We start from the raw sequence: 12,003 nt of genomic DNA, 5'->3' as shown, positions 1-12,003 counted from the left end.
GGGAGTGAGATCCGGCGACCGGGCTGCCCATTCTACAGGGCCTCGGCGACCGATCCAACGTCCAGGAAAATGCAGATCCAAGCATTCCCGCACAGGCAGCGCATAGTGCGGTGGGGGACCATCTTGCTGGAAATATCGCGGCAAGGTGGCATCAGGGCGGAGAACCTACGGAAACACCAACTCCTGTAACATGTCCATATATCGGACACCATTTAGGGTACCAGGAATGAATAAGGGTCCAATGATTGATGTTTTCCATATGCCACACCACACCATGATATGAGCAAGGATAACCCTCTTGCAGGGATTGATCGCATGTGGGTTTGCATCCGACCAATATCGCATGTTCTGGCGATTCACTTCCCCATCCAAATAAAAGTTTGCCTCGTCTCTGAAGAGAATGCTGGCTGGGAAATACAGATATCGGTTATATTGTGACAAAGCCCAATTGGCGAATTCCATGCGCTGGTCTGGATCATCCTCTGAAAGGTTGTGGACAAGCTGTAACTTGAAGGGATACCACTTGTTCGTATGGAGAATCCTCATCACGGAAGCACGTGGTACGTCTGTTATCGCTAATAGTTGTCTTGTGCTGCGCTTCGGACTTTTCACACTCGTACCAAACACCATTGTGGATGACTCCTCATCTGTCGCGGTTTGTGGGGGGCCTGACCGTGGTCTGTCAGCAACATTAGCAGTTACACTGAATTTCCTAATGAGGTAGCTAACGGTGTTGTGGCTTATTGCAGGTTTTTCGGGATGGCGCGCGTTGAAGTCTTGGGCAATCACACGGCTGGTTCTTTCCCCAGACATTAGGATAATTTCAATTTTTTTCCTGCTTCGTCAGTGCCATCTCGCTCTACTTTCAACGAAAAGAAAACCTGTCAAATTTGGGGCGTCGCGTCTTTCTTGCAACGTTAGTGCCATGTCGCTCTCCCTACAAGGAAACAAAAAAACGTCAAATTTGGGGCGTCATAACTTTGGAACGGGACATGATAATGCATTTCTGCTTGCGGGACTGCGTCCCCTGCAAAAAGCAATGTTAATTGGTGTGCCACATGCCTATCTACCTATTTGAAAAAAAATAATCTGAATTCAAAATGGCCGCCATTCACCACGCGTGCATCAATCAGTAGCTCCTTTACCCAAGTCCGCCCTCCTCTAGTCAGATTTGCTTTAATCATGTTTGTTTCCAAAATAATCCACTGTACTAAGACTTATGGGCCACCCTGTATTGTTAAAATGAACATTTTAACATTAAATATTTTAACTTTTATTAGTGCCAGGTAGGCTTTGGGGTGAACAAACACCGTGTACATGGGTTCTCCCGTTTCTTTCCACTATCTTCATTCTGCCATTTCATTCATTATCATTATCATTGTTTCTCTAAACCTTAGTGCATAATCGTGAAACGTTAAGATTTAAAAAAAAAACTTTTATTAAGAAATGCCATGAATTTTCAAATATGGTCATGTGTTTAAGAGTTTTTATTTGATATATATAATTTCTTCTAACTTAAATTCTGTTTACGCCAGTTGCGGATCTTGAGGGAAATCATACTAATAGAAATTAAAATGTTATCGCTACAAACTTAGGAAAGAAAACTACCTTATGTACCTACGTAATGTATATAAGAATCAGTATATTAAATACGAGGGGTGATCAGAAAGTAAGGTTACAAAGCCTGCAGTGAAACGTGTATATATCATTTCATACAACCAATGCGCCAACAGATAATACATACATTAGGTTATTTTCCGACATAGTCTCGTATTGGTTAAAGCACTTGTCGCATCGTAGGATGAGTTTGAAGATTTCCCCCTTGTAAAAATTCTGTTCTTACGTGTTCAGCCACGTTCTCATTAATGTTTCAACTCCGAACGTGACGAACGCTTCCAAACAACATTAGCAATTCTGCCATCAGATGCCGTAACGTGATCCTTCTGTTGTTCTAAATCAGCTCCTCCCCACGCGAGCAATGTTCAAATCTGTTGATGCTGTGCTGGGTTGGCCACTGCACTCCTCGTTGGTGACATTTTCTCTAATAGCTGCAAACTTTCGACACCATTCTGCGACACGCTTGCGAGACATTACAGTCTCCCCGTAAACCTCTACGTGCTGTTGGTGAATCTCAGCCATGGTTACATGTTTCGCCCACAAAAATCGAATCACTGAGCGGATTTCTTCGCGAGGCCGGTTTTTCAAATGAGTCGCCATTTCTGTTTACCTACAACTAGCACTGTGTTTGAAACTCTGCACAGTTGCTAACTCCATGTATTAAAATTACCGCAGACTCCTCATTTCTCTATAACAGAAACTCCAGAAATATCGGCTTTATAACCTTCTTTCTGATCACTCCTCGTATGCTGTTTTCTTATTTTGTAGCGACAAAATTTTAATTTGTACCCATGTGACATTTCTCAAGACCCGCCATTGGTTGATGAATTTACAATTAAACTTCCAGATGCAGATTTACAGCTATTTACGCTGAAAATAATGAAAGATAACAATGCATTCCGGATTTAAATGAACCAAGGCCTTTAGATACAAGGTGATAATTCAATATTCGTCTGGTAGGACTGACGAAAGCTCTGAAAATAAAGTAAAATGGACGGTCTCAGAATTCGAGATTGAGACCTGCAGACTATTGTGCAAAAATAAAAACTATTCATCTTTGCCTAATTTGTTCTACTTATTCTTTCTAAATCTGAGATATTTCAAATGTGTTGTGGAAATTCATTCACAAAGTATACATTTTCTTTCATTGCAGAGAGCAATGTCGACTCTACAAAAGACAACTGAGCGAATTTCGTTCAGAAATGAATAATGAAGATGGTGAAAAGTCACTACAGATTAATGAATTACAACAGCAAATTGTGGATCTTCAGACCGCTCTAGCAGAAGCTGTAAACAAAAATGAGAATTTGGAAAAGGCATTGATCCAAACACAGTTAGAACTTGAACAAAGAGATCGTGTGATGAAATCACAAGGTTTAGCCATATATTGCAAGAATCAACTTATGAATTGTCTGAGGCGATATGAAAAGGGAGAGAATGGATGCGCTGAACCAGGAAACGAAGACGAGGTAGGGGAAATAATTGCTGATGGATGCCATAGGATAGAATATAGGATGATGAATAACGAGTATGGATCAGCAACTATGCTATGCATAACATAATAAATAAGTCAAATATAATCAGTCTTTGTTTGTATCACAAAGTAATTGTATTTCAATCAAACGGTTTCAGTAGGCGCTGACACCTTTGTCAATGACTTCCCAATCTTGCTAAACTAAACCCATATAGTGGACTAAGAAAAATAAAGTTCACATCTTTTTCATATACCTATAAATTGTGGATCGTACTTTTTCATGAAGCCAAGTTCGATACAGTTTTGACAAGTTAGTTTCTTTACTTTATCTCTCAGGAAGGTTACACATGAAGATAGGAATCTTCACTGCATATTGATCCAGTTACCGGCTCATTAACAAATGTGTCAGAGCGCAGTAAAACCGTTATACGTACAATTCATTCGTGATACACGGTAAGACTGTTCATATTTGAGGTAGGACAAAATTTGTCAGTATTTTAAAATATAAATAAGATTATCTTGATTCAATATTCATTGACCTGAATGTAAACACAGCTCTTGTGGGGTTAATTAGGATTTTCTGTAGATGGAATATCAGATGGAAATAGCTGAAATAATCATTACTAAAGAACTAAAGCTAATATCACTAGTAAAAAGTGACCACGCTTGAACAAATTTCTTGCTACACTTTTGTTAATACTAATTTGAGGATGCTGAAACCAATTGAACTGTTTTTAAGTACATCCGTACATGGAGTCACGAGAAAAAAAATGACCTCAAAGTAGTTACATTAATTTATATCCCAAATTTACCTTGCATCCTCAAATTAGTAGAAAAAGTAATTATAAACGTATCCAAGCATGGGCATTTTTACTCTTGGCATAAGTGGTACTTCAAATGATGATCACAAATTTGACTTCAAATGATCACAAATTTGAAGTCATTTTCCCGTAGTCTCTTGGAAATGTTTAAAAATAGCTTCAATGGATTCAACCCTCTGAAGTTAATATAAAATGTGCGGCTGAAAATTTATTCAAGCGTGAGCACTTTTTATTAGTGGCATGAACGTTACTTCCTTGAATTGATTATATCATTAAAAAACTTGGTAAAAGATACTTTGTTGTAACTAATTTCAGAGAGATTGTGTAATTTTGCCTAATGATCCACCCTAAATGGGATGGATCTACTCTTTTCAAGAGAGAGAGAGGAGAGAGAGAGAGAGAGAGAGAGAGAGAGAGAGAGAGAGAGAGAGAGAGAGAAAACGATTAATTTTGTCTTGACTTTTGGAAAATTATTTAGGGCGACTTTGATGGGGTTTCGAAATTGGCCATTCACCCAGGAACCTCTCTTCCAAAAGGAGAAAATACATTAGGACAAACGCTCATCCAGGAGCAACTTTAAGATTTTATATATATATATAACAAAGGTACACAAAGTTAAACCTCTGTTGTTAGGCATGCAATTTTTCTTTCTTTCTTTTTGCCTTTTTTAGTGTATGTGTGTTTGTTTAGCAACTTTAGAAATTTACACATTGTTGGAAGAAGACATGAATAGAGCCACAATGCTTCTGAAGTGGTACTATATAAAATTTAGTACAGTTCCAAGGATAATTTTCAATAAGAGATCAATATAAGATTGATGCAGAAAATTGGAAATGTAAATTGATATTGTGTATGGCAAGAGAAAAAAACGGATTTGTTATTTTCCTTCCTCATTTTCTTTTAAGTTTAGCATGGACTTTTATTTCATAGAAACAACGAATGTCGAGATTCCAGTGATTGCAAGATCTATATTAGATTAGATTTTGTTAGAGGATACGATTATAGACTATATTCTCATTTGCAACATTCATAATATTTTCGGGACTATCCAGGAATATGGGTTGTATTTCTAGACAATATTAGCTGAATTTAAATCAAAAATTAAAAAAAAATTGTAGCTGCAATGCAAATACACTAACGGAACTTTTTCAAAACCTTAAAATCTTACCAATACAAGTTGAGACCCAAATCAACGTTTTACTTCCCACAATATTCCCTATAGGTTAAAGGAGACAGATGAACAATGAAAGTGAATGGTTGTGAAAGAATTAGTGGAACAAAAATGTGGGAGGAAACGGAAGAACTTGAGAAAATCTACCACAAACTCGTCTGGCCTGAGATCGAACCTGGAATACCTACACCAGACTTGGGCGCACTTTAAGCAGTTGGTCCCTATTAAAATCTTTAGGGATCATAATACCAAAAAGTGTAAGATGTTTCTCTCTTCTTTGTCAGGGATTGCGTTCTTTTCTCAGAGATCGTCTGAAATATTATCTGGTCTCGGTCAAGAATTTAGAGAGAAATTTGCTTGTGTCGCACACAGGCGTATAATCATAACAGTAGACTTTCCAAAGGAATATAAGTCCCATTTAATGTCTATTTGAAAACATGGTAGAAAATAGATATGAATAACATAGTGAAAAAATCATATAAAGAAAATCAATATGGTAAAAGCATCATATGAAAAAAGTCAATATGATTCTGTATAAGATCGTGACTTTCTGTTCCATGTTCTCGTTGACAAATCAGATAATCAAGAACTGAAAGAAAGTCTACTTTTTTTTTTTTTTTTTTTTTTTTGTCACACCGAGAATGAGAAGTTAATATTAGAATATAGTTGTATCTATCTATATAGGTCTATATTATTATATATATAAAAATGAAAGTGACTATGTTTGTGACTTAATAACTCTTGAACCACCCGGCCGATCTTGATCAAATTTTCAACATAGATGAGCTTTGGGCCCGGGGTGGTTTTTATCATTTCATTTTGACGGTGCAATTTAGGGGAGAGGAGGGATATATATATATAAATGATCGAAGACGACTGATATTAGTGTCCAATCCATGGTTTTCAAGGTTGCTGAGACGAACAGTGACATTTCCGATCCCGTTTAAATCTAAATTCAACCCCCATTAGCACTCCTAAGGGGGATGGTGACATGTAAACATAATTGAAGATTGTCGATATTAGTGTCGAATTCATAGTTTTTGTTGTCCCTAAGTTGATTAGTGACAATTTTGGTGTCTTTTATGTCCAAAATGAAACGTATTCTCCTCGTGCGAAGAACGGGTGTTCTGCTAGTTCGAAAATAATTGGTTCAACAAGATCAATTCATTTATTGTCCCCTCAGAAGAAAGGATCATCAAGAAGACTATCAACTCTACGGACGTTTGCAGGTTGAAGCTCTTAAATCTATGGAGACATATATTTGTGTCTTCTTCACGTTCACTCTGTTAACTTTTTCCTTTTTCTTTCTTTTCCTTTTTTTTTATTGTCTAAACAGTGATTTCAAAACTTGTTTTGATGTATAGTCAGCAACAAAAGTTCTTTCCGTTTCGTAAGATTTATTTTAGCAATAAAAGTGGTATGACCGTAAAGAAAGTTACATTCTTTTTAATTTACTGAAAACTATACTCAAATTGTCCTTTCATTTTGAATTTATTTACGAAATTAATTTCATCAAACGGAAAGAACTTTTGTCGCTGACCGTACAAGGTATATTAGAAGTTCTAGTAGTGTATGTTATTTGCTCTTACTATTTAAAAAAAAAATCATAGCGTAACTCTTCAAGAACAACAGGAAAATTGAAAATTGATACAGATATACATTAATATATATTTTTATATCATTTAGTGCAAATTTATAGATTCATCTTTCTCCTACAGGATAACTGTTTACCAGAACTCTCAGATTTCATTGACAGTCTCCAAAATACAAAGTCAGATTACGATGATAATGTAAGTATGACTTTGTAATTGATATCTTAATCACTATGTTTGCACAACGTACCGTGTAAAGTAATGTAGTTATAGCTGCATAGTTTATGAAAAGCGAAAAGAAAAGAAACATAAGGGAAGAACTACCTAGGTATTCATAAAAAATTGATGAATAATTTCATATTCAGTATATTAAGTAAAGCAATTTTCTTTTTCTAACTTTCTTTTCAATGCTTTGTTGAATTCTCTTATCAGAGGGATTTTGTGCTCTAAATGCTTTACCTGTTAATATATTATCGATTAAATGCTTATTAAAAAACTACCAGACTCAATGCTGTGGCTTCAGAGCTCTTAGAACAAAGCATGTATATCAGTTTCTATAAATATTATACATTCAGCAGCTAAAACTCATATCATCTTTGCAACTCTGAAATAGATGAAACTATTAATTTCATGTTTATTTATTTACTAGCAGAATACCTGTTCTTAAAACGGGAAGAATACGTTTCATTTTGGACATAAAGGGGTAAATTTGGATTTAAACAGCATCGGAAGTTTCGCTGTTCGTCTCAGCGACCTCGAAAACTATGGATTCTACACTAATATCGGTCATTTTGGATCATGTTTAAATATCTCCCCCTCCCCGTCTCCTAAGTTGCACCGTCAAAGTGAAATAATAAAAATCCATCCCAGGCCCGAACCTCATCTATGTTAAAAATTTGATCGAGATTGGTCTCTTGGTTCAAGAGTTATTAATTCACAATCGTAGCCACTTTCATTTTTACTTCCCCTTCCGTAAGTTGCAACGTCAAAGTGAAACGATAAAAACTATCGTGGCTCAAGAGTTATTTAGTTTTATTTATTTTTATATATCTCCCTTATCCCTCTCCCCTACGTTGTACCGTCAAAGTGAAATGATAAAAACGCTTCCAGGCTCAAACCTCATCTATGTTGAAAATTTGATCGAGAGTGGTCGTGTGGTTCAAGAGTTAAGTCACATAGTGACTTTCATTTTTATATATAGAGATTACCCTGTGTCACATATAATTAAGATTATACCCGAGTACACGTACAGCTGTCAAAATTACAAAATAATGATATACTTTTAGAACAAACTCTTACAGGTTCAGAATGATCTTAACAAAATGGCTCATCAAACATACATACATTCATAACATAATTAATGTAAGTGATGCGTAAATCGTAAAAGATGATTTAGTTGTCTTCATAGCTCATTAGTAAAGTAATTCCATTTACTCACTAACAAGTTATAGAGTTCCGACTTAGAATATGTTACATTTTGTTTTAGAAACTCAGGTAACTTATTGAAATTTTTCATACAGTTTATATGTATACTTTTTGAACAAGACAAGAAATTTTGCGGAATAACATGTAGATTATTATTAAGGTACCGAATATTGTAATTACATACGTTATTATTTTCTTTAAACAAGTGTTTATTACTTAGGCAAACAAAGTAATTTTATATAAATACACACAAGGAAGAAAAAAAAATTGTTCTTGAAAGATAAGTTTGCAAGAAGTCTTTGGCGAGAATCCAAACATAACCCTTAGTACCTTCTTTTGTTCTCAAAAAGTTTTAATACGTTCACTGGAGTGGCTCCAGAAAATAATATTGTAACTTAATAATGATTGGAATGTTGCATAATAGAGTGAAAATAAAGCTTGTGTTGTGACACTACCTTTCAGTCTACAAAAATCAAAACAAATACTACTAAATTTTTTTGTTAAGTTGGAAAATATGCTCATTCCCATTTGAAGTGAAACTAATGTTAACATCAAGAAGCTGAGTTGAACTGGAAACGGTAATCTTCGCAATTTAATAGAATAGTACATTCTTTAGATGTCATGGTTCAGTCTTCATAATTTCATAATGAATGCATCTTAATAATAGATTTAGAATTCAATTTTTAGGTATATAAGTACCGTAATGTTGTTGTTGTTTGTTGTTAGTCGTAATGTTGTTTGAAATAATTTTTGAGGGAGTTTGCATGCGACAATGTGGACTTTTGCTTTCCTATTTAATACCGATTCTCCATAATATAATGGAGTTTTTTTCCCGCCAGTTTGACATAAAGAAGGAAAATGTAAATAAGCTAATAAAAATTGAAGTTACACACATTTTTTCATTGAGCTGTAGTATGACTTAAATATCTCAACAAAATTTTCTTTTTGATAGTGACTGCAGAACTGGAAGGGGAACAATACCTTAACTACTAATTATCAGTGGCGTATTTAGGATTTTGTTTCAGGGGGGCTATGCACAACATGTAAATAAGCACTTATATTTTTCCTTTTGGGTGCCGACAAATTTTAATGAAGTTTTGCGTATAACAAATTTATTTCGGGGGGGGGGGGATTGAGCCCGTCAGCCACCCCCTAAATACGCCATTGCTAATTATACTCATGTCTCATAGAACCACAGTACTTTGAAGTCAATCTGGAAATTCTTATCTTTTCCTTGAGTTTCGAGTATAAACTATTGTTTTCTTAAATGTCCCATCATTTTGTTTCTTAACGTGATACCAGCAAGACAGATAAAGATATACCAAGGAATATTTTGCCACCAATTGAATTAACGTGTAGAAGTGCTTGCTACCCTATTTCCCTATTACAATCTATCCTTCTTCTGATGTTTCTGCTCCTTGGCTATAGCTATCACACGATTCACATACATTCGCAAATATTATATTTATACTCTTTTTTTTTTCTTAAAACAATAAACAAGTGCGATTGATCGTATGATTTTTTTTTACTGATCACTGTTAAGGAAATTGTCAGGTATTGATATTCATTTGTGTATTTGTGTAATTGTGAACCCGCAAATTATCCTTGAATTAAAAATGTTCAACACACAGTACATAAAATTAATTAAATTAATATATGAATTGAAACTATTTGTTATGATTTTTACTATTTTTATTTTTACAAAAGTTAACGTATTACTGAAGTTATAAACATTTTACTAAAATTATACATAATTTTCAATTGGGTTTCAAACCTGGTCTTCAAAATTTGTTGACATAAGTTTACATGAATTCTCTGATTATAATTATTTTCGGTTCTCCACATTATGAATGGGGAGTAAAGAGAATACTGTTTTCTTGCTCCAGAAAGTATTAATGTAGGCCCTCTTCGTTTTACAAAGTATTCAAGGAAACAGTATCTGCCAAAATAAATTAATGTCCTTCTCATGAAAATCTTTTATATACGGATAAATATTAAGTATTCGAATTACATCAAAAAATGGAATATGTTGCCATTAAATTAATATTTTCATTGGTTTGTTATACCAGAAAACTTCAATGGCGGTATTTTAAAAAAATCACGCACTTCGAACATACAATGTCTGTACAAACACAAATGACTTTGTAGAAGAGAACTATCAAACGTTGAGTTGCCAGATTGAATTGAAGTAAGGACGGAAACCAGCATTTTGTGTAATTTAGGACACTAAAAGATTTTTGAAACTGAAGAATTTTTTTTTCATGTTATTACCACAGTTATTTCTAGGACTTATAACTACTATAACTAACAACTAACATCACCATTACTACTAAAGAAACGTATACTCTACCAAACAAAATGAAAATAACATAAAACAGAAGTGATTATAGACGCTTACCTTATTATTCATGCTGCTGTAGAAGAATTATATATTCCATTAACATTTGTTGAAAATTTGATGGGCCATTTCCAAGTTCAACTTGCTCTGCCCGCTGGTCTAATAACTGGTGCGTGTGTCTTTGGTGCACCGGGTTCCAAGTTCGAATCCCGGTGAAAGAATTTGGAAGTTAGAACGGATTTCACCTTAAATTGTAGATCCAGATCTCATATAGGTCTAGTCTCGATGCTGAAAGGGGCGCTAACTGACAATCAAGTTCATCTTAATAAAAAATTTCAGCCACCAGAAATTTCTGTGATATTCTACCATTTGATTACAAAACTTTGATTACACCAAACATCCGTACGACACGTGAATTACTGATTGTTATAGGGAGTATATATTGCATTATTTCGACAATGTTTGATGCATCTGCTTTCTCGAGAAACGCATTTCATCATCTTCCACTAATATTATATCATTCCTATCAAGTGTTGATATTATAGATTTCAAAACAGAAAACTCAATGTGCAGTCCATTTCCATAGAAATTAATTCTAAGTTTCATCCCTCCTCTGTCAAATTATTAAATGAAAACGATGTTGTTGCCACGCAATAATGCAAGCACAACAATGGAGAGAATTTAAACTAAGCCCTGTGGTACAATAAAAATAGAATCCTTGTAAATAACTAAGAACTAGTGGCGGATCTAGAAGGTAAAAACTGGGGAGGGGGCAGCCAGTACCCAGACTATGATGGGTATATATAAACTTTCAAAAATATATAAATAATAGCTTAAATTATTTTGTCGCTGAAAAAATGGGGGGCTAGGCCCTCCCGGCCCTGGCCTAGATCCGCCACTACTAAGAACAACTAAGTGAACACACAGATGCTTACCAATTTAATGGAAACACCTTTAAAAAGTGCTATTTATCAGATTAATATGGCACTGGACTATCTTTTCCTCTCAGAATAGATCTGATCCGACATGGAATGAAACAGAGGTCATGAATGGTAGCGATTGAAATAGTATATTATTCCGCGTGTAGTGCCTCACTCAGATCTGTGAGAGAGGATGCAGGCGGAAATCTGCACCAGATTTGTGTCTTCGAAACGGACTACAGATGTTGTACAGAGTGTTCATAAAGAAATGCAACCCAGACTTTGATCGAGTACATTTTTTGAAGTAAGAATAATAGAGACATGATTTTTGAGACAAAAGTTATCGTTGTCTACGGAGATATTTTGAGAATAAAACCAACGAGACAAAATCGTAACGTTTAAGTTTAGTAATTGTTTAAATTAGTGTTATTCAACCGGGGGTACCCCACCGAAGATATTTGTGGGGTACGTAAAGAGTACAAGGAAATTAGTGACAGTGCTATTTCACAATTTCTTTCATTTCCATCAATATATTTGTGTGAACAGGGTTTCTCTGTATCAGTCTTGGGAAGTAACTTAACGCAAGTAACGTGTTACGTTTTAAGTAACGATTCATAGTAACGCGTTACAGCTTTTTCCAAACTA

General features: G+C 35.0%; 1 protein-coding gene across 2 annotated transcripts in view; it reads left to right on the top strand.

Annotated features, from left to right (window-relative positions):
• Positions 1 to 12,003, top strand: part of LOC145681016 (uncharacterized) — a 149,328-nt gene that overhangs the window by 90,196 nt on the left and 47,129 nt on the right. Inside the window, exons 9-10 of one of the 2 annotated variants that reach the window (XM_081752295.1) lie at positions 2,771 to 3,086; positions 6,802 to 6,873. In XM_081752295.1, coding sequence (XP_081608421.1) covers positions 2,771 to 3,086; positions 6,802 to 6,873 — 388 coding nt within the window. The remainder of the gene's footprint in view (positions 1 to 2,770; positions 3,087 to 6,801; positions 6,874 to 12,003) is intronic. The other variant, XM_081752296.1, reaches the window with a different exon arrangement.

This window comes from Thermobia domestica, chromosome 3 (genome assembly GCF_964235325.1).
Source record: "Thermobia domestica chromosome 3, izTheDome1.hap1.1, whole genome shotgun sequence".
Taxonomy (NCBI): Eukaryota; Metazoa; Arthropoda; class Insecta; order Zygentoma; family Lepismatidae; genus Thermobia; species Thermobia domestica.
The sequence above is the reverse complement of the archived record's forward strand: the minus strand, read 5'-3'. Positions and strand labels throughout refer to the sequence as shown.